This window comes from Mus caroli, chromosome 1, assembly GCF_900094665.2.
Source record: "Mus caroli chromosome 1, CAROLI_EIJ_v1.1, whole genome shotgun sequence".
Taxonomy (NCBI): domain Eukaryota; kingdom Metazoa; phylum Chordata; class Mammalia; order Rodentia; family Muridae; genus Mus; species Mus caroli.
The window spans coordinates 83,886,171-83,909,834 of NC_034570.1; the positions used below are offsets into that span (position 1 = coordinate 83,886,171).

A 23,664-nucleotide genomic window follows, 5' to 3' on the forward strand; every position below is an offset into this window, starting at 1 on the left:
GCTTGAACCCTGAGTTGTCTGGCCTTCATTCACAGCGTCCTAACCTGGCATGCGGCCACCAAGGAGATGCCATTAAAGCGAACATGTTTAGGTGGTACAGGCGGGCCGCATGCCTTGAATCCCAGCACTTGGGAGGCAGAGAGGCAGGTGGATCTCTGTGAGTTCAAGGCCAGGCAGGTATACAGAGTGAATTCCAGGACAGCCAAGAGTGCACAGAGAGACCCAGTCTCAACACTCCCCTCGCCCCCAAAAGAAAAAAAAAGTGAAAAGACAAAAAGCAACCTTTGTGGTGGTCTGAATATGCTTGACCTATGGGAATGGCACTATTAGGAGGTGTGGCCTTGTTGGAATGGGTGTGGCCCTGTTGGAGGAAGTGTGTCACTATGTAGGCAGGCTTTGAGGGCTCTAAATGCTCAAGCTCTGCCCAGTATGGAAGAGAACCTCCTCCTGGCTGTCTTCCAATCAAGATGTAGAACTCTCAACTCCTTTTCCAGCACCATGTCTGTCTGGATGCTGCCATCCTTTCCACCATGATGACAAGAGACTGAACCTCTGAACCTGTAGGCCAGCCCCAATGAAATGTTGTCCTTTATAAGAGTTGCCTTGGTCATGGTCTCTCTTCACAGCAATGAAACCCTAAGACGATGTTCAACCAGTTAATTACTGCAAGCTGAGGTCTTTTGCAGTCTATTGAGGTTTTAAAAACAAAACCAATTCAACTATAGTCACTCTTTGAATCCTATAGCCAAGAGGGGACATCCACTCAGTAGTGGGACTGGCTGTAGATAAACTGATTTTACTGGAGGGTAATGTCACCAAGTTCCCAGTGTTGGTGACAGTGTTTTGGGAAAGAGTAGGACTTAGACCAGTGGAAATCCTATCAGGACTGAAGGACAGGCTGTGGGGCATGAGCACCCTTCAATGGCTTACTCAGCATCATGGCTGCGACACGGATGATTCTAAGGCTAGGGAAACTCACTCGGCACTCACCTGCATCAGCAGCCGGTGGATTTGTTCTGTGAGCTCCTGAACGCTGGGGTGTGGAGTCTTCTCCTCTGGGCACGGGGAGGCTGCGAACACATCCTCATTCAAAGGGCCTCTGTGTGATTGGAATTTGTTTCCTCAGAAGGGCCTGCCTGGCCTGAATGTGGTACCCACATGGCCTCCTGGGGTCAGAATCTCCATCTCTATCCCACAGACCTCCAGCTGCATATAACTCTGCTTACAAGAGTTCCTCCCACCTGGGCAGATCATCCCTTGCCCATGCACGTGGCCAGCAGCTCCTCCATAGGGAGATAACTCCCCATCTTTGCCCCCTGCTGTGAGAGGTAAGAATAGGCCAGAATCCCCCAAAATCCACAGAGCGGAACCCTGGGAGCACTCACACCCTGACTTTGTGCCTCCCAATGATGAAAGATATCTTCCTGCTCCATGGGTTGATGAAGCTGGACCAGCTAGTGTCCAATGTGATGTACTCCCCGTTGCGGGTGCGGAATCGAATGGGAGAATAATCGAAAGGCTGCCCACCGGCCTGTAGGACTAGAGGGTAAGAAGCGAGTCTCAGGGCTGGTGTGTGAAGTAGGGAGCAGACACACACAGGCTGGCCAAGGTCACCTCCTCAAAGCCTCTGCTTTCAACTCCTGTGTCTGCTTCAAATCACACCAGGGATGGTTTCCAGGGGAGGCAGTTTCATCTCCTACATTAGGATGCAAATCTCTCAGTGCTACCCAGGTCTGCAAGGGCTCAGCTTGGAGGGGTCCTGTGTTGTCTACTCCCAAGGATGGTCAGGACCTTCCTGCACCACAGCTCAGCAGCTCTCCCCACAGTCACCAACACCAATACTATATATGGGTCTCCAAGAACCCTTTGAGTTTTTCTCTCCCTGGTCTACCTATAGCTGATGACACCAGGTCTCAGCCAAGATGTAGGGCAGCCACCAGGGCTCAGCATTCCCAGTGGGTCCAACCTCTCCGAGTACCAGAGCACACAGGCCTTGGGGCGTAAAGAAGACGACCTACTCTTCTTGTGGATGGCGAGCATCAAGGGCCGGTCGCTGGGGTGGAGCTGCACGAGCACAGGTGTCTCGATCAGATCCTGAGGTAGATAGCCCAGGAGGGGGACCGCCCTGCGAGGCAAGGGACACAAGGCAGTCAGCACGTGGAATACAAATGTCAGGCAGAGCTGGCAGACTCTGAGGGAGGGCCATCCCAGGGCACCTCCTCATCTAGAGACAGATACAGGCTCTGAAGTCCCCCAGTTGGAAACAGCAGAAGTAACATTAGGGAGTCTCAGGGTGGCAGCTTTCCAGCATCCCTATGGTGTGACAGTCATGAGGCTGTAAGCTACAGAGTGGTGTTCAACCTCCTGCAGGAATACATCATGACATATTGATCTTGTTTTGATCAGTTTCTAATACTGACCAGTTTAATGTGAGTCTCTGTATAACCAGTTCTGGCTGAAAGCTGTCTTTCTAAGAATGTCTTCCTTTCTGTCACTTTGAGACCCTATATCAGGCCATTTCCTGTGGCTCCCCAGCAAGTCCCCATGACTGGCTGGACGTCTTGTTCAGTGCCTGTCTATGCTTCTTTAAAGTGGCAGTCCCTTGGTGGTCTGGGCTGGTCTGTAGAGATGACAGAGGCAGCTGCCTATGCCTCTGTTAGCATCTAGCATGGCTAGCTCCCGCTTCTTCCCCAGGCATTCAAGCATCCCAACAGGTGTTTCCTCAAACTCTCCTCTGCTCAGTGGAAGGCCTTTTACACACATCCTCAGACTAGAACTTTCTAGAAGTCTGACTTTATCCTCAGTGTCTGAGGCACACTCTCAGGCCTCCTGTTTCCCTTCGGACAGAGTGTACAGAATGTTCCTGGCACCCTCCCAACACAAGCCTGGCTGGAGAGATTGGGGGAGGGGAGGAAGAATAGGGAAAAAGGAAGAAGTAGCTGGGAAGTGGGAAGAGAAAGAAAGGAAGAGAGTGGGGGAAATAGAAGAACAACGCTGAGGAGGAAGGGCTCTATGCTTGATCCTGACCGCAGGGTTCCATGAAGGGGCCCTTTAGGTTCCACTCACTGTGGAGAACTTGGCAGACTGCCTCGCACAGGCCCTGGCCTGTCCTCTTGCCTCACAGCTGGAACAAAACAGCTGGCAGTCTGCACACAGTCCTTAGGTCTATGTAGCAATGGCAGCCTTTTAGGTGGCTTTGTACATTCGGCCCCAAGATCTGCATCTGATACTGTCTTTCTGGTCCCTGGACCACAGGTGACCTGCAGGGCACACCCAAGGGACCTAGGCCAGCAGTGGCAGGTCTCTGACTGCCGGCAGAGTGGAACCTTCCTGGAGGCAGTGCAGTGTGACTCAAAAGAGGAGACCTTGTGTCCCTGGCCAGGTAGACAAATCTAGGGGGGTGACTTGGTCTGTTTTTCTGTCCACTTCCTGTGGTATTTTCTTGAGACATGTTTCTTCAAACCATTCCTAACAGCCATTTGATTTCCCACTCCTCATCTGTCAGGGAGCCTGGGGAAGGCACACAGTTGACCACAACCTGTTGAGAACCAAGCACTTTTGAATCTAGTCAGGACTTCTTACACCAGCTACAGTACCCTCCATGGCAGACCCAGTGAGACAAGCCTGAGGAGCGCTCTGAGAAAAGGTGTAGGGGGACCCCAGAAGACAGACTCCTGCTGAGGTCCTGCCAATGGCATCTCCTCCTGACATCAGCCCTTGGCACCCCATCCCTGATGATACTATCACCCATTAGAAGGAGTTTAAACAGGGCAAGAAAGGCAGGCTCAACTAAATAGTCCCCAGCTTTCCAGAGAGCCCCATTTATAGTATTCATTTCTTAGAAACTGTGGTGTTTGTTTTCTTGCTTTCGTTCTTTTTGAAGTAGGAACTTGAACCCCTAAATGTTCCTGTCTCAACCTCATCACGCCAAGATCACAAATGTGTGCTCCTGCAACTGGATTTTGTGCACCTGTCAGTGTAATTTCAAATTGTATTACTGCCTGTATAGTCACATGTTCTGTAAGAGTAAGACACAGCCTGAAAAAATGCATCCTTAGGCAATTCTGTTGTACAAGCAGTGTTGGGCAAGCAAAGACGAACTCCCACAACACAGATCAGTCACCGGGCCTGACTGCTGGTGTAATATAGAAACCCAGGGCATACAGAATTGTGAGGCTGCTGCTGGGTACCACAACACCCTGTCTTGTGAAATAAAGGGGAAGTGACAAGTTGTAAATCATAAGCCAGAAACAACAGTGCATTGCTTCTCAGCCTTTTAGCTAAGATCGAGTGCAGAAACAACAGTGCTGTACTGTGCACAGCTGTGGCTACTACCCTACTGGAGCATGGCATATGGCAGCCGGTCACTAGATCATGGGATCACAATAGTGTATGTGGTCTGACTGAAGCATCACTGTGTCACAGAATAGCACAGTCACACATTTTTGTCCATTGCCATGTAGGGAAAATGACACACAATTTTGCCTTCAGCAATGATGTCAAAAGCAAGAAAGGTTCATTATTTCCACTTTGGTTGTTACCAAGACAATGAGGAAACACTGAGTGTCTGTCCTAGGACCTGGTGACACAGAGGACACAGTACTGATTCCTAGACAAGCAACAGCAGGCCCTGTCAACAGTGAGGCACTACTCACCTTTCATCCACAGCCTGGAACAAGCAGTTTGGTGTGTGGGTTGTTGTGAAGATCCTCTTCTCAGGAGGGATTCTAGGGGCTGCAAGAACAGAAGTTTCACTTCTGAGAAACTTAGTTAGTTCTTAAAACTGACTTGGTTAGTTAGTTCTGCAATAACTAGGGAAATGCTCAATGACAGAGAGTGATGGGCAGGCAATGGGAAGGTAGACTGAGTAACAGAGCCACCATGCTGAAGGCAGGGCAGGCCCCAATCAGATGGCCACCACAGCCTCTTTAACTTCTCTGGGAGCCAATGGGAGCTGCCATGCCAGCTGAGACATGCGGCCCTGGGACAGAAGACCACCTTCATGGTTTATAAGATGAAAACTACAATAACCTAAAGAAATCACTTCTGTAAAGATGAGTTATATGACATATGGTTTGCCAAGGCCATTGAACAGGAGAACTTAACAGTTTCCAGGGGTTGCAGGGATGACGACAAAGCCAATCCATCCCATATAGGAAGTTGTATATCCAGTGTTTTCCCTAACTATCGAATTCTAAAATCTTTGGTTCTTGAAGGACATTCATGATTTGGGGTGACAAGTTGTCCCTCCTCTTTATACTCATAATGAATATTAGAAAGGGAATGTTCAGAATGCAGAGATACATCGTTGCGTTAGAGAGGAAAATCACGTTAGAACACAGGGCTATCACTTTCAGGAAGTGCTCTGAAAAAAAATACCAAAACAAAACAAAAAACTCATGGCTAATCAAATTCCAGGGATAAATAAATGTTCCTGGGCTGGGTGAAGATGCTGTCAGAGGATCATCAGTCCTGTGTATCCTGAGTTGACACACAGAAAACAAACAGTGTCTAGCCAGGCACTGGAGTAGACATAAGGACCACAGGATGAGAAAACAATATTTTTAGAGAAATCCCAAGAAGGAGTCAGGATGGTATAGCTTTCTTTGGGCTCCATGGGGAAAACCTGACTGTCAGGAGGCAAGGTGGCCTGAGAAGTCCTCACTGATGGGACATCATTAGGATAACTAGATGGCCTTGGGCTGTGCTGCAGAGAAAGTCAGGTGGAGTGAAGGGCAAGGCGAAGCCTCGTGCTCAACAGAAACCACAAGCTGGGAGGAAGGCAATCCAGACGGAAGTCAAGATGGCCCAAGGTAGGGACAAGGATAGCCCAGCACTGGAGGCTGAGGGAGTAAGTGGAGGTTCTGGGGGGTACTGAGATGTCATGAGGCAGAGGCAAGGGTGAGGGATGAAGATAAGAGGGATACGGGGCCTCAGAGATGGTGCCACTTTGTGGGGAGGGAAGAAGCAAACGGGCACAGCTGCCTTCAGCTGCTATGGAAGAGCCACATAGCAAAGAGAACTGTGCTGAATTCAGAGAAGGAGACTGACAGGGTTGGGGAGAGGCCAAGGCGAACGAGCAGCTAGGGACACTTTGGACATCATGTGTCAATCGCAGGCAAGCAGGATGAGCTAATGTGCTCCCTGGTCAGGCATGGCTATACCTTCATAGCCCGAGTGTACCCTCTCTGCCAGCAGCAGGCAGCAGAGCTGGCTCTCGGCACCCTGCTGCTCTTGCACCTTGACCAGGTAGGGTGTCATGCGGAAGGGCTGGTAGCGAATCTCATTCTCGTGGTGTTTCCCAACACTGTGGAGAGAGGAGTGTGGAGAGAGTGAGGGTCAAGGTTCTGAGCCATGACGAAGAGAAGCCTTGGCCTGCTAGTGAGCCCTGCTCTTAGCTGTCTGTGAGGGCTGGGTGACTCCCCCACTTGTTGTACCAGATGCCAAGGATGCTCAGCAAGACTGGCACAGCAAAACCTCTCGTGGGAACCCAGGCCATGCGGAAGGCAGCTCACATCTGGGCCCACTGGAGAAGCTCGCTAGAGCTCACCCTTAGGCACTCTCCATTAGACCCACATTGAATGGTCAACGGTCAGAGTCCATACAATGGGCAGCAGGAGCCCTTCCTGCCTTTCTCTTGAGCACGTTGCAGGTAGACTAAGGCAAAGCAACTGGGAATGGGAGGTTGCTTCCTCAGAGGTATTCTGGGCCCGGCTTCCCATGGTGTCACTGCTGACATTGCCCTGGATGTCCTGGTCACCAAAAGCCTGCACAGTACACTGTGACTCTAACCCAAGAAATGCAGGGGCACACTCAGGGGCTACAGGCACGGCCTGGGCCATGGCCCTAGGGAATGTCTTCCTGAGCAACAGTAAGGCAGTCTGTCTTTTTTTGTGGAAGGGCAGGTTGACTCATTGCCTCCCTTCATACAGTAGCATGTAAATCACTCCACAGGGTTTTCACACAGCCTCTGCAGAAGCTCTACCTGGTCTCACGCTCAGAGTCGGGGGAGGGGCAAGCAATATACCCCAATTCTCCCACAAGTACAGGTGGTAGACCGTCTATATTGCTTCTTCCTGAGTTTGAAAGACTGGACAGTGGACTTACCTGACACGGCAGAAAAAAGATTTCTCCTCCATGCACTCTTGAGTGAAAGAATCTACAAGAAAAACCCAGAGTCATTCATTCCCGTGTCAATAAGCACAGTATCAAACCGAGGTGTGCATCGCAAGGTGGCCCAAGTACAGAGTGAGTCCTTCATAGAGCTTTCATATTGGACACCATGCCAAAGGGTGCCATAGACCAGATTACACTGCCCTACAAGTTTACAGCCTTGCTTTAGAAAGGTTTGAGTCAGGGTTTTACTATGCAGCTCTGGCTGGCCTAGGACTTGCAGCTATCCTTCAGCCTCTGCCTCTAGGGTGCTGGGATTACTGGCGAGAGCTAGCAAACACGGTTGTTTAAAACTTCTGAGCTGGGCGCAGAGGCGCTACCAACACACTGGCAGTTCATCTCTGGAAGACACGGATGTGTGTACTTGCTGATAGACCCCTGGGCATTCTCACTGCTATTGCTGCTGAGATACTTGCTCCTAACAGAAGTGACTCGAGGCTTTTGAAAATATCAACACTTTCTAAAATACCAACTTACTTTAAGATTTACAGTGTCTTGGGAAACGTGAGCTGGCTGGACCTCAAGTGAGAGAAGGGAGCAGGCATCTCTAGAACAGCTTGAAGGTTAGAAACTCCTTCAACTTTGTCTTGGGTATAGTATTTTTTCCATTCGAAAGAAATGAAGAAACACAGGAAATGACTAGTTACAGAAAATGATACAGAATTACCAGCCTGCAAAAGGCCTCTCTGAGGTCACCAGGTTCTCCTTTCCATTTAGAACATACTTTGGCTAGCCTCTTTCTGGAGAGGCAGCCCAGGCTGCTCAGCTGGCAGTCTACATGCCCAGCCATTTCTTTTCCTTGATCCTGAACCACACTCCTGTAATTCACACTGCAAACTTTGGTTTGTTTGTTTGTTTGTTTGTTTTTTTAACAGTCTCAGGGTTTAGGGAGAAAGTAGACAACCCCCTTCAGAGGAAACCCTCAGACAAAATGGTGTATCGACCCCACTGCCCACTGAGGCCATATGGTTGTTGAGCTGGTGAAGGACACAAAGGCAGTGTCCATCTCTGATGCTACAGAACAGGGATGGGGGGGGGGCACCTGTCAACGGGAGAGCTGGCCAGAGCCACTGCTTCAAGGTGGCGGTGGCAATGGTTGAGAAGCCATTGTGTAAGCAGACATCAGTGACCTGCCAGCCACAGACAGGATGGCAGATCGGTCCACTGACAAGCCCAGAACAATCCTGTCTTGGTCCTTGTTCCTCTGCTCTGGGAAGCTACAGTCTTCAGTTCTGGGCATCCAAAGCCCATAATGGGCTGTGACCATCAGCCATTGGTGGGCAGACAGTAATGAACTCTTGCTGGCTACCCTTGTCAGTAGTGGTGGAGGCTAGCTCCTCATCAGTCCTCCATCAGTGACAGTGCTGTGACCTAGCTCCTCCTCAGTCCTCCGTCAGTGACAGTGCTGTGACCTAGCTCCTCCTCAGTCCTCCGTCAGTGACAGTGCNGACAGTGCTGTGACCTAGCTCCTCCTCAGTCCTCCGTCAGTGACAGTGCTGTGACCTAGCTCCTCCTCAGTCCTCCGTCAGTGACAGTGCTGTGAGCCTGGATGCCCTGAAGCTCTTCTAGAGTCAGAGTCTGCAGAGGAAGCTGGCAACATACAATGCAGAACTGCAGAGTTCACCCACAAGAGGCCTGTAGCTAAAATGACAGGAGAGAGGAGCTGCCTGTGGAGGTACATAATGGTCACAGTAATCCAGTCCCAGGAGAACAAAAGCACACCTGCCAATCCCTCTCTGTGACTTGGTCACCCCCTCAAAGACTAGTTATCCCACATTCCACAAGTGACCAAATTCAGCATGAGTTTGAGAGGAGAGCAGCCCACAGGTGGCCCTTCTGGCTTGCCATAGCTCATGTTCTTCTCATAACTATAATCAAGTCCGTCCCACAGTCTCCAGTGCCAACCGGAAAATCCAAAGTCCAACTGTGAGCTCAAACCTATCTTCTGCTCCAAGGCCACAGGATGAGGGACAGGCATGCTGCTCCAGAGGAAGACTGGCCAGAAAGATGGGACAATGGGCCTCAGGAAAGGCTGAAACTAGGTCCCAGTAGCCTTGTCCTAAAGCTGGGGGATCATCCTGTTACCCCAGCACCTGCTACATACTTGGTGCACGTGGGTAAGACTGGACCCCCAAAGCAGCAAGTAGCTCCGCCCCATGGCTTACTGGGCTCAGTCCAGCTTTGACTGTTAGGACTGCCTGTGGTTTTCCTGGGATGTGTGGCTTGTCTTTGGTGGCTCGGCTTCCCAGGGTGGCAGCCTGACAGCACTGGCTGGCACAGTCTTGGTGATATTCTCTGGGGCAGCTCTGTTCCTGTGGCAGAGGAAGCTAGGCCTCACCTTCCTGCCTACAGAATCATCCCCACAGGAACAGTGGCAAGGGTTTTCTTACACCTGATGGAGAATGTGGGGGTTGTGCCTACAGCAAGCACTGGGGCCACAGTGAGAGCTGGTGAGAGCTATGCGTGATTCGGGGATCAGAGGCATTCTTGAAGATCTCTGCTGTGCCTCGCTGTGATGAGGAGGTCTTCATTGCTATTTATCTCCCACCCATGGAATCCCTTAGCAACCTGGTTGGCTGCACCCCTGCATTCCAACACACTCCCCTGTACGTGGTCAGACTGTGGCTAGTCCCTCCGACACTTCCGTCAGCATGCTGCTCATAACCGTTTATGCGAATGAGAAAAGCTTTAAGATTTCCCCAGTCTTCCCGTCTTCCTCTGCCCTCTAACACCAGAACAGAACCTCAACACTTGGGCCTTTTCTGGTTTTCATTTTGAAGCAGTTCAGCTGCTCCCAATTCCTAAGTTCCAAATCTGTTCTCTGCTGTTTCAGGGACCACTGCAGCGGCACGCAGTTCTCAGCAGAACTGTTTCAGTCCATTTTCCATTGCTGTGAAAAGCTTCGCAGGCTGACTTGGGGGGGGGGGGATGGGTTAGTTTAGCTCCTGGGTTTGGAGGCTGGGGGATGTCCAAGAGCACAGGGCAAGGATCCTCTGTGCTGCTGGAGAGGGTCATGTGCTGCTTCAAATCATGGCAGGAAACGGTATGAAGGACACGTGCAGAAGGGACAGCCTCATTTTAGAGCAACCCATCCATTCCCTCAGTGCTAGCTGAGTCCTAACAAGGAAGTCTATTCCAGGAGAAAGGCATGAGTCTCTCCTCATGACCGTAATTACCTCAAAGTCCCACCTTAAATAGTGTGATACCAGCAAATTGCAACTGGAGTTTTGGAGAGGACAAACCATACTCAGACTGCAGCGGACTGACTGGGGCTTGGGGGAGACTGGGAAGGCACAAGGAGAATGACACAACTGGCTCTACAGAGAGAAGACACAGAGTGTCTGCCAGATAAGAAGGGCTGAGCCAGGGCAAGAAGCCTGGGCACAGGTGGGTCACAAAGCCAGCGTACACACTTGCTAGTGAGTGGGGAAAGCCGCATAAGCCCAGAGAGCTTTATAACCTAAACTTATGATCCTGCCTCCAGACAAGATGAAGCTCCCCAAAAGAAAGTCACCCTGACAAATGTCACCCCTGAACACTATGGCAGCTAAGGCCCTGAGGGGACTAACTGCTGCCTGCAGGTAGCTACTGTCCCACCGAACACTCCTCTGCCTCACAGGATGCTCCCCAGCTCCCTGCAGGGCAGTTACGTCAAGGTTTCTCCTCTGAATAACTCCATTTCTAAAATGCCTAATTTTGAAGACCCTCTGAAGTTTACAAAGAGGCTATTTACTCTAGAGACAAACAGCTGTTTGCCTCTTGCCCTGGACAGATCAGTGGCTGGCAGCCTGTCAGGAGGGCTCCGTGGGTCGTTCTGACATAGCTGAGAAGGGAAGCCAGCTCCCAACCTCTGCCCTTGCCACCAGCCTCCTCCACACTCTGACTCAGAGGGGACAAGATGCTGCAGTCAGGACCTCACCTAAGCCGCTGCACACACTCCAGGGCGGAAGCTTGTAAGGGGTGGTGTAGCTGTGGAACACACTGACGTCATGAGGAGCCAGGAACTCCACAAACTTGGCATCACTGAAGGCGTCCTTCTTACAGTGAAAGATGGAGGCCACTTGGTTAGAGATGTACAGGATCTTCCCAGAAACCAGGGACACAGCCACAGCAAACATATCCTGGAAATGGAGAGGATGATCAGGTGAATATACTCACTATGGACTATACTATAGCGCTAAGGCTGGTAGGAGCATCCTGACATGAGAGTCAGGTTGCACCTGAACCTTCCCAATCCTGTCCAACCTGACTTTCCTGTTCCAATGCAAAAGTCCAACGTAACACTATCAGAGATACATTAGGCCAGCCTTCCTAAGCACCTGTGCTCCCTAAACTGGCCAAGTGACCTTTGCCAGCTGGCCTCTTTCAGGTTCTTGGGGTGGCCTGCCCATTTGAGCATAGGCCAGCCTCCTTGGAGGGAGCTGCTAAGTAGAAAGATGTAGGGAGGCTCAAGGAGCTGGGCTGACACAAGTTCAGCACTGCTCTCATACATGCTGGGTCTTCACAGATTATTGTCTGCTCTAGTTGGGAATCCGGGGGTAGGGTCTCTCCTCTCCCAGACCCTTAGATGACATTTAGAAATATGGGCTTTGGACCCAGACTTTATTACTATGAAGCATGGACAAACAGGCGGCTACTAAATCTGTCTCTTCATCCTGAGGCTACAAAAAGCAGGAGCAACAAGTTCTGACACAGCTGGGTTTCTCTGGCACTGGGAGCTATGAGTCAGAGTCGGCCAGAGATGAAGACTTCACTGAGAATCACCACCTTCGTGATTTTATTCAGAGATCCGCCTCCTGACATTGGACCAGCTGCCTTCCCCAAGGGAGAACTCGTGCCCTGTCAAAACACTCACCGCGTTCTTCACGATATACTCGGAGGTAATGCCCTCAACCTGTTCCATGGTGTAGGAAGGCACATCCACACTGCAGGGCTGGCTTTCACTGGACATTAGCAGCTGGTAGTACTCCTCATTAGCTATAAGAGAAGCGACACCCATGTTCAGCAGATGGGGCCCACATGACAGAATACTGTCACTGGCCCCTGCAGGTGGGGTCTGTTTTTCTCAAGTGAACAATTGGGATGTGATAGAACTTTGAGTGGGGAGCAGTTTCTCTGACACGCCAGGCAGGCCTTTGTTAGGAATTTTAAAACTCATAAATACATTACTTTAAGTCATAAGGGTGCAACAGGTCCCTGAAGCGTGACGTAAGCACAATGGTCAAACTTAGGATCCACAGAAGCATCCCAGCCACCTGTGCCTTGGGGTGGTCCCTTTAGAAACGTCCACACAGGCAGGATCGACTGCTTGGAAGAGGAACAGGTCCCAGAAGCCACATTGGAAAGAAAGCGCTGTGAGCAGCGTCTACAAATACTCCGGCCGCTCATCTGAGTTTGTATCTGGTGGGATTCTGGCAGCTCAGGCCAGAGCTGCTCTCACTGCATACGGAATCAACGCAGTCGGTCCTGCCTCTAAAGCCCCACCAAGCTGCCCTTAGGTAGACGGAACCTAGGGTGGCTGTGTCCCGGAGTTTGACCTCGGGATCCAGCCAAGCCTGTGTCCCTGCAGCGTGATGGTGAGGTCTTTGGACTCGTGGCTGGGGCTTATCTGATGTTGATCTCTCCACCTTCACAGACTGGTAAGTTTCTGAGCATGCTCTCTGCTGGAAAGCTTAGGAACATTCTTGATTTGGCAGAACTCCCAAGTTCCGAAGTTACTGTGGCCAAGCACGCAAACCAATAGTCCCTGGAGGGTGAGCCGCTTCCAGGTCTGACTGATTCACATAGCTGCTCTTTCCAGAGAGCAGGGTCTTCCTTAGGCACAGCCATTAATACCAGCAACCTACCTACTGACAGAAAGCCATCCAGATACTCAACAGGAGACTGTCTGAAGGGCAAGCTCATACCTAGACTGCCGGCCACAAGCCTGGCCTACATGCTTAATGGCTTCAAGACAGCCAGCAATGTTTACAGCAAAGCCCACACTGCCTAGATTGCAGCCTTTTGGCTTTGTCTATTTTGATGTGTATTTGTAACATGTAGTACTCAGCCCTCATTGCATGTATGTGACTGTGATCAAAGGCACAGTCATGCAGTGGGGAGGTATTCTCACAAGTGCCACACATGGGTGATGTGGTGGAGGGGGTCCTGCTTTCCACATCACTTGCCATGGCACCTGTCTTCCCTGCCCCAATGGGGTGTTTGCCTCTATCTGTTTACTGCAAGTCCCAGCACATAGCGAGGGACATCTGCCACCATCAGTGGCTGGAAAGAATAGGGACTAAATACTTAGCACCCTGAGCCAGGGCTTTATGAAGGCACTTTCTCCACAGCAGAGCACCTGCAGAGCTCGCTCACCCCTGTGCCTAGCAACTGACTAAACATGCCTTTCTGCCAATGCCTACAGCTGGACTATCCTGGAATGATCTACCCTGGGGACTGAGGCTGAATCTGGGAGATGGACTACCTGCTTTCTGCTTGGGCAGTGTCCCTTCTTGTCTGGGAGTCAAGAACAACTGTAACTGCCTGAGCCAGGACATGGGGGAAGCTGATCCGGGCAGATCCTGGGCAGGAGCAATGAAGGAGGACTGAGTCTACTGGGGGTGCTAGAGACCCATTGCCTCCCTCATCAGGAAAGTACCCGAGTTCTTTTTCAGGTTCTTACTCCGTAGCCCCAGTCTCCTAGCTCACGAGCCAGACAAAATGCTCTACCATAGTCTTCTTAAAGATCAAACAAGCAATCAGCAGCAGGACTCTTGATGGCAGAGTTGCCCCGATTGTGCATGCATGATGGTGAGGGCTGTCCTGTGACTGAACTTGAGTGACGGGTGGTGTTGCCGTGTGCCCTGTTGCCTTCCTTCTTGGTTGAAATAACCAGCAGGGCAGAAAATGTTTTGTGGGTAAACATTTTTAAATCAACGGGAAATGAGTCATTTGAGTTATGTTCATGAATTAAGAAGTGCCTGGGTGAGCAGGCTGGAGAGATGATGCGGTGGCTAAGAGGACCAGGGTTCTATTCCCGGCACCCACAAGGTAGCACACAACTGTTTTTAATTCCAGTTCCGTGGGATTTGGTGCCCTCTTCTGGCTTCCACTGGCACTGCAAACATTTGGTACATATACATATGTTCAGGTACACACATTAACATACATACATACACACAGCACCTGAGATTTAGTAGAGTGCTTGCCTAGCAGGCATGAAGCCTTAAGCTAGATTCCCCAACAGCACATAAAACCAGATATGGTGGTACACACCTATAGTCTTAGTATTTAAAAGGTGCAGGCGAAAGGATGTAGAGGTTCAAGGTCATCCTCAGTTACGCAGCAGGCTTAGCAAGTTGTGGTCAGCCTGGGCTACCTGAGATCCTGAGTGCTGAGAGCTAGCAACCCCCTTTGCTTCCTTTCTCAGGCTACAGGTTGAAGGTAGCCAAGAGCTCAGGAATGTTCTACTTCAATCTCCTCACCCACACAGCTCATGGCACTGTGTGGCCATCTTTCTGAACTCACAGTCCCAAACACATGCCAGGGCCTGGACTATGCTAAACTTCTGAAAATGACCTGATCATACTCAGTACACGAGGCATCCGGTCCCCTGGTTTTCTACCTATTTTTGGTTTTGCCTCTAAAAGCTGCAGTTCGATAGAAAACTGCAATGAGCCATGGTTCTCAACCAACTTGAGCACGATCAAATCTTTATTGCTGCCTTCTGCTTTTTCTGGGATGAGTCTTTGAAAGCTGTGATTATCTGGAAGGTAGTTTGGGACATTTAAGACGTGTTTCTGGGGCTGGTGAGATGGCTCAGAGGGTAAGGGCTTTGTTGTGCAAGCCTGGAGACCCAAGTTCAATCTCTGGAACCTACATAAAGATAGAAGAAGAGAATAACCCTGACTCTACATGGTTGTCCTCTGACTGCCGCACATGCACACATGCACACACACATACACACACACACACACACACACACACACACACACACACACACACNCACACACACACACACACACACACACACACACACACACACACACACACACACACACATGCGCGCGCTTGCATGCAAAAAGCTAGCAAACCAACCAACCAAAACCTTGTTTCTATGGGTTTGAACAGACGTGCAAAGTAGACATACCCTTCACCTGCTTCACGCTCCGCAGGGCATACTTCAAGGTTGCCAGCGTGCTGGCCTTCCCCTTGGCCTTCTTGTCTGCCGGGAGGTGGACCTTCAGCTCCCTCAGGGTCCTTATCAGTTCTTTGTGTGCGTCAGCTTTGGCGGACTGCTCACTACTGTGAAATTTAAAGTGGGAGGGGGATCAAATGTGAGCCTTCTAAAAAGAGTGGTGGGGGCAGGGACAGCCAGCACCCCTGGCCTCCCTCACTGTGGGCCAGCACCTTCTCTGTGAAGTTACTAATGAGGTCTATAGACACGGAAGCCGAGGCTCCTCCAGGAGACCACAGACTGATAAGAATTCCTGTTCTCACCCAGAGAGAGAAGTCTTCCAACTAGATCTTTATCCTGGGGCCAGGCTGGACCACATTTAGGAGGGCTGTTGGTCAACCCCTGGTACAGTGGTGTAGGCTTCACCACAGGGCTCTTCCTTGGCTAGCCCAGGCAAAGGGACAAGGATGGTATGAAGGACAGAGAAAGAGCCCCTGGAGTCATGAGCATGGGTCAGGAAAACAGATGAGAGCAAAGGGGACTCTTAGGAAGGAATCCCAGTGAGGATAGTGAGCAGAGAAAGACAGGCCCGATAACAAGGAATTGCTGATGTAAATGGCTTGTGTCAAGGAGAAGGTACCCAAAGAACGATGGGCCAGGTCCCTGAGACTTCAATGGCCAAGTGCCCACATGCCTGGGAGAGCGGACTTTGCCCCAAAAACTGATTTAAAAAAAAATGTCTGTGGATGCACAGATAATTTGTTGCAAAAGGGTGAGAAGGTTCCTGCTGCATACACAGGGCTGAGGCAAGACTGCCTAGGGTGCAGCTAGGCAGGAACCGGGTCCCCCAAGAACAACCAGGACTCAGAAGTACAGTGCCCATGTAGGTGTCACACTAACCGGCTGCTCAGACCAACAGATTTATCAGAGCTAACGAGGTCACATGACTTCCAAATGCAGCCTGAGAGAAAGTCCCGCAGCTCGTTGGCAGAGCATGAGGTGGGGGCTGTCTGTGGTGGGCCCCACATCACTGAAAGGGCATGAGGCGAGAGGTATGGTCTGTGGTGGGTCTCACCTGCAGCCGCTCGTGGAGGGGTTGTGCTCTGCCTCTGTCATCATGAGTCTGAAGGCATCATCAGGGCTGCAAGGGAAGATAGATAGATAAGATCTCCACATGCCTCTTCCCCCAACCAGCCAATAAAACTGACTAGGGACATCACACCAGAGATTTTAAAGAAAATATTACCATATGCTGGGTGGTGGCTTTGGGACAAAGGACTTGCCTGGAGTGCCTGAGACCCATAGTATGGCCTCCATGCTTCCCCTCAAAATAAAAGTCAGAGCTGGAGAATCAGCTCAGTGGTGAAGAGAGCTTTCAGAGGACCCAGGTTCGATTCCCAGCACCCACATGGCTGCTTACACCCATCTGTAACTCACAGTTCCAGGGGATCCAATGCCCTCTTCTGTCCCCTATGGTCACCAAGCATGCAAGTGGTGCACTGATATACATACAGGCAAAACACCCATATACTTTAAAGTTAAAATTTAAAAAAGGAAAAATCATGTTAAAACTGAAACATAAGAGCTTCAGATATTAGGAGACTTGAACACTGAGAGACAGAAATGAAAAGGAATATTCTGTGACCGAATGTATGTGAGTGAGCAGGCTCCTCCGAGATCTGACTGGACTGTCTGTTAAGTGCATCAGATACAAAAATGCAAAGATGATGTGGTATCGTTATTTGGAACAATAAATGCCATCTACAGGATTAAGAAGTACTGCCACCCTGCAAGTCCTGGTACTTGCTGCTTGAAGATGGGTAACAAACTATGGAGGGAGCCACCAGTGTCCTGTGTGTGAGGGCCTGGTCTGCGGCCGACCTACCTGGGGTGAGTGTTGGAAGATTCCACTAGCATCCGCAGCTCCTTCCCATTGTCATCGCAGTCACTGCCCTGAGAGTCCCACCAGTGTCCTGTGTGTGAGGGCCTGGTCTGCGGCTGACCTACCTGGGGTGAGTGTTGGAAGATTCCACTAGCATCCGCAGCTCCTTCCCATTGTCATCGCAGTCACTGCCCTGAGAGTCCCGCCCCGTGGAGCAGTTCTCGTTTCCGCTGGAGCCACTGCTCATGTCCACGTCTTCCTGGAGCACAGCCTGGGTGGGCTGAGGTGCCCCTGGCTCTTTGGTGGGGCTGGTGGGACTTGGGGAGAAGTCCACGTATCCATTCATGTCGGGCTCTGGAAGAAGCTAGTGGAAGGAGAAGATCGTTGGGCAAATGTTCAAAGGCACCAGAGAGGCTGAGGCTAGAGATCAATGGTAAAGCACTCGCCTTGTCTGTGCGAGGCCCTCGGTTTGATTCCCAGTATCACTGGCAGCACAGCTGCCATTTACTATAGTGTTTATGTGTTCTTGATTCCTGAGCTGCTACTGGCCCTGGATCAGGAGGGCAGCTGGCCCGAGAGCTTCAGCTGGGCTATGGAGGTGCTGACAGCCTTGCCAGTGGACAGACAAGGGCACAGACAGCCACTCACCCTACATGACAGTGGGGAAATATAGTCATGCTAAATGGTAAACCAGGCATGAGAATCTTCATCCTATTATCTCCACAGGTGACATTAAGCAGTGGGGTCCAAAAACAACTCCATCACAACATGGCATGTGCTACAGAGAAGCTGGGGGCAGCCGGGTCTCCTGGAGAGGTAATGCTGTTGGGTGAGGGGTGAAGAGGCCTCTATGCCATGGAGCGCTCCAGGTGCTAGGGGCTCCGGCACTGCAGGGAGCCTGGCATTGGAATAAGGTGGTGTGAGCGGGAAGGAGACTCAAGCTTACCCTGAGCCGTCAGGGGCCACTGAAGTGCCTAAGCATCAAAGTCATGACGGGGTTTACATTTGGCCGGATCCCATGGCCACACTAAATAGAAACCTGTGTGCTTAGGGATAGGTGGGCAGAAGCAGCTAACAGCCCACCGCTAAGAAGGCTTCCATAGAACTCTGAACCCCATAAAAGATCACAGACTTAGTGATGGGGAAGGGTGGGCATAGCACCAGACAGGAGGCCACAGCTCAAAGGTAAGAGACTGTTAGATGTCGCTGGGAGGAAAAGGGAGGGCCAGGGACCCTGGAAGGAAGCAGATGTCACTTAAGCTGAGTCAGGTCACATTAAGTTTATGCAAACAGCTAAAAGCTGTTAAGGCTGGGCCTGGGAGAGGCAGTTCACCACAACCCAAGGTGGTAGGGAAGAAGCAGGAGCTGAGGGAACCTGGACCACAGCAGGCCAAGGAAGACATGCCTGGCTGCTCTCTCCTCCTGACCTCTACTCTGCCAAGCACATGAGGAAGTTGGAGGGCAGGGGACTTGCTGGCCCTTGCTAGGAGGCCAAGTGTCAGCAGTAGGCTCTCTGAGAGCATCCTAAAAGGCACAATACCCCCACGGGGTTCCTTGCAGTCAGGAAAACACCAGTTGTCAATGGAAGGCTGACACACATAGCCCAGGTCACACTACAAACCAACCATGTAGGATTCCATGCCACCGCTGAGGTGATGGGGTAGGACACTCACCCAGGGATGCATAAGGTTGAATAACAGCCAGCTCCACACTGGCTTGACCCAGGATGCTCTGGTGGGTTCTGTATCCACGCTAAGCTTAGAGGTTTCTCTGTGCTGACATGGCCCACCATGGCACTGCCTGTCTGCAGCACGTGCTCACCCTTCCCACAGTGGAAAAGGACAGGGATGCCTTTTAGACAGTCCTCCATCCCATTCTTCCCTCATTCATGTGAAATGACCAAGGATTTAAAACTGCTGGTGAAACAGTGTGGTTTTCTGCAGCCCAGGAAAGCTCCAAGGGTTTCAACTATTTGCCACCAGTGACGGGAGCAATAGTGTCCCAGGGATGGCACTGGGGTCTCACATCCTGCCCAGCTCTTCCAGGCCCCAAGGAAGAGGACCAAGCACTACAGATCACCCCCACTTGTGGAACAGTGGGGCATCTTCCCAATAGCCATTGGGAAGATGCTAGCAGACAGACTGTGGGGCAGAAGAGCTTGAGGCTCACACCAAGAAAATGGCCATATAGGCAGGAAACAAAGCAGGCCCCACATCCATTCAAAACACTGGCAATGGCACCATAAGGCCCAACAGGATCCTTTATCTAGGACCTGCCCAGGTCTTACCCACTGAGGGACTGACTCCAAGGAGATGAGAACCACACAGAAGCTAGCCACGTTGTTTCTGGGAACATGTTTCTTGTCATGAGGGATGAGGCCCTGTTTGTCCACAATTAACAGACAAAAGCTAAAGTGGGGCCTTCGACAAGGCTCCAACAAAGAAGCACCACCATCAGCAGTGAGGGAAGACCAACCCAGGACAGATGGGCAGATGGTACCTACTCCTCCTCATGCACAGAACGTCTACAGAAGATAGGTTTGATGAAACGAATGACAAGAACGGAGATAATGGCACAGGCCAAGACAAAAAACATGACATCAGAACCAAAAAAAAAAAAAAAGACACATATCAGTCAAAAAGGGAGAAATATCTTTGTATCTTTGGTCATGGGGGCGGGGGGAGATGCCTGAGAAAGTGACTTTCTGTTGTTGCTGTTTTTGGTAAAATAAAGTCTCTCTATGTAGATCAGAACAGCCTTGAACTTGTAATCCTCCTGCCTCAGCTTGCTACATGCTGGGACTACAGAGATTGCAGATGTGCACACCACACCTGTCTAAGAAGGTGACATTACCTAAGAGGAAGAAAGACCAATGGGAAAGTGGCCATTTTCGTGCAGGGGAAAAAGCCTCAGAACACTGAGATGGGCAGGCTTGAATCTGCCGATCTGTGTACACTCTGGGTACCATGTACTACAAACCTAGAAGCCCCGTTAAAACTATGTTTTCGAGAGTGAAGAAAGTGGTACTGGTATCCATCAAGGAAAAACCAAACATGTGACCTACAAAGTAGGAAGGGGGTGCCAGGCAGGGGCCCCAGGAGGCACTGCTTACCCTCAGTTCTGTAAGGAAGAGGTACACAGAGAAGGGAAGACACCCCAGACAGGGACTTGCTTGCTGTGTTCCAGCCAGAGGGAGTTTGTCAGTATCTCAAGTCCAAATGCAGGAACTGTCTCAGCTAAAGTCAGAGTGAAATGTGCAAGTTCTGGCCTTATTTTTTTATTTTTTTTAAGGAAAGATGGAAGAAAGGAGACTTTAGGAGAACGCTGAAGCACAGGCTTCACGGAGGGGCTTCCCACAGAAATACAGGAAATGATAGAGAGACACTCAGACCATCAACACAAGGAAAATGCAAAAGAAGCCACAGAGACTCTGAAAGGAGCATGTGACCTTTCCTCTTTCTAGGAACGGAGACACAGAAATGTCAAACCCCCTACACAAGTCCTGAGCACTTAGTCTGTGGAACAACAGAACTCAAGCAGTGCTGTAGGTAGAGGGTGGTGCGGGCGTCTCTGTATGGTACGGATATAGTGTGAACATTCTGGCTAGATGCCAGCCTCAACTTCCATACCAAGCTACTGCCTCCACCTGGCCCCACTGCAGTCAACACGGTAGGTAGGACACGTGACTCTGGTGAATATATGTCACTTATAGTAGGTCTGTGATCGGAAGACAGACTTTGTCTAAAAAAGAGACTGAAGGCTCTTTGAGGTCTAGCTGTCCCTAGGTCCACCTCTATCTACCCACCCCTCGATCTAGCCTGTGTATATAGTCTCACTCCAAAGACTTTGTACTGCTGTTCCCTCTGGACCACAGCACTCTTCTTAGCTACCCAGAGAACTTCATCCTCCTCTCCCTGTGGGGGTTGTGTCAGGATGGTGTTTCTGTCCCCTTTAGAGAGCAGGAGTTTTGAGTGTTTCCTGCTGGACTCCCAGGGCATAGTGCATACTATGGAAGGCACATGCCTGAGACTCTGCACTGAAGAGCACTGTGCACCTGCCAGGAGACAGGGGGTGGGGGTAGAAGGGGTAAGGGTGGGTGTGGGAGGGAATAGCATAGCCTAGGACTCTGCACCACAGGTGACTGTGTACCAGCTGGAAGAAACAGGCTAGCACAGCCAGTACTATCTACCAAAGAGTTCTGTGCATGTGCACCTACTGGAAGGGCTGGGGTAGTAGAGCCTAGGACACTGCAGCACACCGTTTTGGGTACCCATTATGAAAGTGCTATAGGGGGAGTCCTAAACACTAAACCCACAAGGGCACACCTGCAGATACTGTGCCAGGGATCTCTAAGGGTGGCCTTCTAGCAGGCTGGAGAACAGGTGGTATCCTGCTCTTCCAGGCTCACCTCCTAGAACACAAATGATCATCAAGGAACTAGAATGCATAGGATATAAAAAATCCCTGGGAGACTTAAAAGATGGGGTGGGCCAGGACTTGTGACTGGTGGTGGAGGATAAGGTGCAGGGGGCCCTCGGTGTACAGCACACTTGATACAGACTTGTCACTTGAGTTCCCTTGGGCTGACTCCAGGTTCAGTGTGGCCACCCAGTCCTCCTGAAGCCCCTGGGTTGATTGCTCCTGATCCCTAGTACTCTAGACCACATCCACCCCCTCTACCACAGGCCGATGAGCAGCCATCTTTTTTGTACCATGCTTCCTCACCTCTATGATGGGAACAAAAACTGCCCCTCCCTCTTATTGGCACTTGGGAAGATTAAATGGTCTGATCTGTCTGGACTCCAGTAAATGACAAACAAATACCAGCTTTCAATCTTGGGGCTAAGTCATGACAGGGGAGCAGGCAGGTCACACAGTAATTGGGGTAGGGTGGGGGAGTTCACTGTGGAGCCATCTGGTAGCACCTCTCTGGCTTACATGCAAAGGACTAAAATTCCACACAACCCCACCCGGGTGCTACCTGGATAGTCTGTGTTAGGCTCAAATCCTAGGACTCCTAGCTTGTGCCCGGCAATGCCAATCCCTGAGCATCCATGTGAACGGGGTCACTGCTGCCAACAGGTTACTTTGGAGAGGAAGATAAACTTGTTCACAGAGAGAGCCAGGCAGACATGGCAGAAATGTAAGGCAACAAACTAAACTAAGTCGCTGAAAACCTCATTATTCCAGAAAATGCACTGCTCAGCACAAGTAGCTTAATGGACTGACATCAATTTGCCAAGTTGGCAGAAACTGTTGCTGGTCCAAGCAGACTTTGCCTCCTGTACTTATGGTCTAGCGCTCGGTCCCAGCTCTGATGGGTGGACAGGAGCCCCTGGGAGACAGGGTACAGTCTCAGGGAAGGGTCTGGGAGGGAAAAGGAGAACTTGGCTGAGACCCTCCTGGCCTGAGCCCACACGCTCCCATATCCATCCACTAGCCTCTCCCGTGGATAGTAGCCAGCCTGAGGGCAGGAGTTAAGCTGGGGTTGTTGACCCGGTCACTTGGCCATGTTCGCTCTCCTCAGCCAGACAGAGGAAAAGAGCCCTGGGTGATGACATCATGGGTCTGGGGTGGGGGAGGGTACCCCAGGCTGGCTGCTGGGAGTTCACAGTATTGCTCTCTCAGCCTCTGCAGCTAGCTACACTTTCCACAAGAAATGGTTAAAAACACAGCAAGCCACATTGACAAAACAGGTCCAGGACTGGCAGCACAGGCCAACAAGGCTCCAGCTTCCACTGCCAACCAGGGTCAGACATAAGGGCCTCTCACCCTCACTGCCTCCTGCTTAAGAGGGAAATGAATACGTTTTCTGAGGGAAAAGAATAAGGAACCTACTTCCTTAAGAGAATAGTAAAGACGCACACATTGTAAGATCCCCGTTTGGTATGCGTCCCTGAACCCTCTGACCAGCCGGCAAGAACAGCCTGCGCCCGGCTAGTCACAACCCAGCAAACTCCTGATTGTTTTCCAACTTTATATAACAGGGGGCCCCAACAGCCTGTACCTCGAGTCTGTGAGCCCCACAGTATTTTACAACCTCAAATATTATAACATGTTTTCTACTTCCTGGTAAGAGCCAACTCCCTGGGGCCCGCCTGCTGCAATCCGAAGAAAATGTTTGTCCTGTTAAATAAACAGCCACACTCTCCATGGTGACGGTTGGGTAAGGGAGGAAAATGTGGCCAGGGCTGTCCAAATAAGGAGGGGAAGGAGGTGTGGGGGCGGGGTGCTGCCTCTCTAGGACTCCCCCACAGGCTCTTCAGTCCTTACCTATGTTGAGGTACCAAGCTGCAATTACTGATGTACCTACTACGTGACAGACCCTGGTGGTGGCTGAGGTGGGAGGGAACTCCTTGAATGCTGGTAGGGCCTAGGAAGTCCAGACCTTTGTCCTCGAGGACCTAAGCTGATCTTATTTGACCAGGTGTTGCACGGAATAGGCCCCCCG

General features: G+C 50.9%; 1 protein-coding gene across 6 annotated transcripts in view; it reads right to left on the minus strand.

The window, feature by feature from the left end:
• The window catches only part of Per2 (period circadian regulator 2), a 43,168-nt gene that overhangs the window by 17,138 nt on the left and 2,366 nt on the right, over positions 1 to 23,664 (minus strand). For 2 of the 6 annotated variants that reach the window (XM_029476463.1, XM_029476476.1), the window contains exons 2-12: positions 17,339 to 17,577; positions 16,407 to 16,472; positions 15,305 to 15,459; positions 12,029 to 12,150; positions 11,093 to 11,294; positions 7,108 to 7,159; positions 6,165 to 6,307; positions 4,656 to 4,734; positions 2,019 to 2,125; positions 1,386 to 1,539; positions 991 to 1,099 (exon numbers count right to left, since the gene is read on the minus strand). In XM_029476463.1, the coding sequence (XP_029332323.1) occupies positions 991 to 1,099; positions 1,386 to 1,539; positions 2,019 to 2,125; positions 4,656 to 4,734; positions 6,165 to 6,307; positions 7,108 to 7,159; positions 11,093 to 11,294; positions 12,029 to 12,150; positions 15,305 to 15,459; positions 16,407 to 16,472; positions 17,339 to 17,559 (1,410 nt within the window). In that variant the 5' untranslated portion in view covers positions 17,560 to 17,577. Of the gene's footprint in view, positions 1 to 990; positions 1,100 to 1,385; positions 1,540 to 2,018; positions 2,126 to 4,655; positions 4,735 to 6,164; positions 6,308 to 7,107; positions 7,160 to 11,092; positions 11,295 to 12,028; positions 12,151 to 12,342; positions 13,160 to 15,304; positions 15,460 to 16,406; positions 16,473 to 17,216; positions 17,258 to 17,338; positions 17,578 to 23,664 lie in introns of those variants that run through there. The other 4 variants (XM_029476468.1, XM_029476465.1, XM_029476470.1 and 1 more) reach the window with 4 other exon arrangements.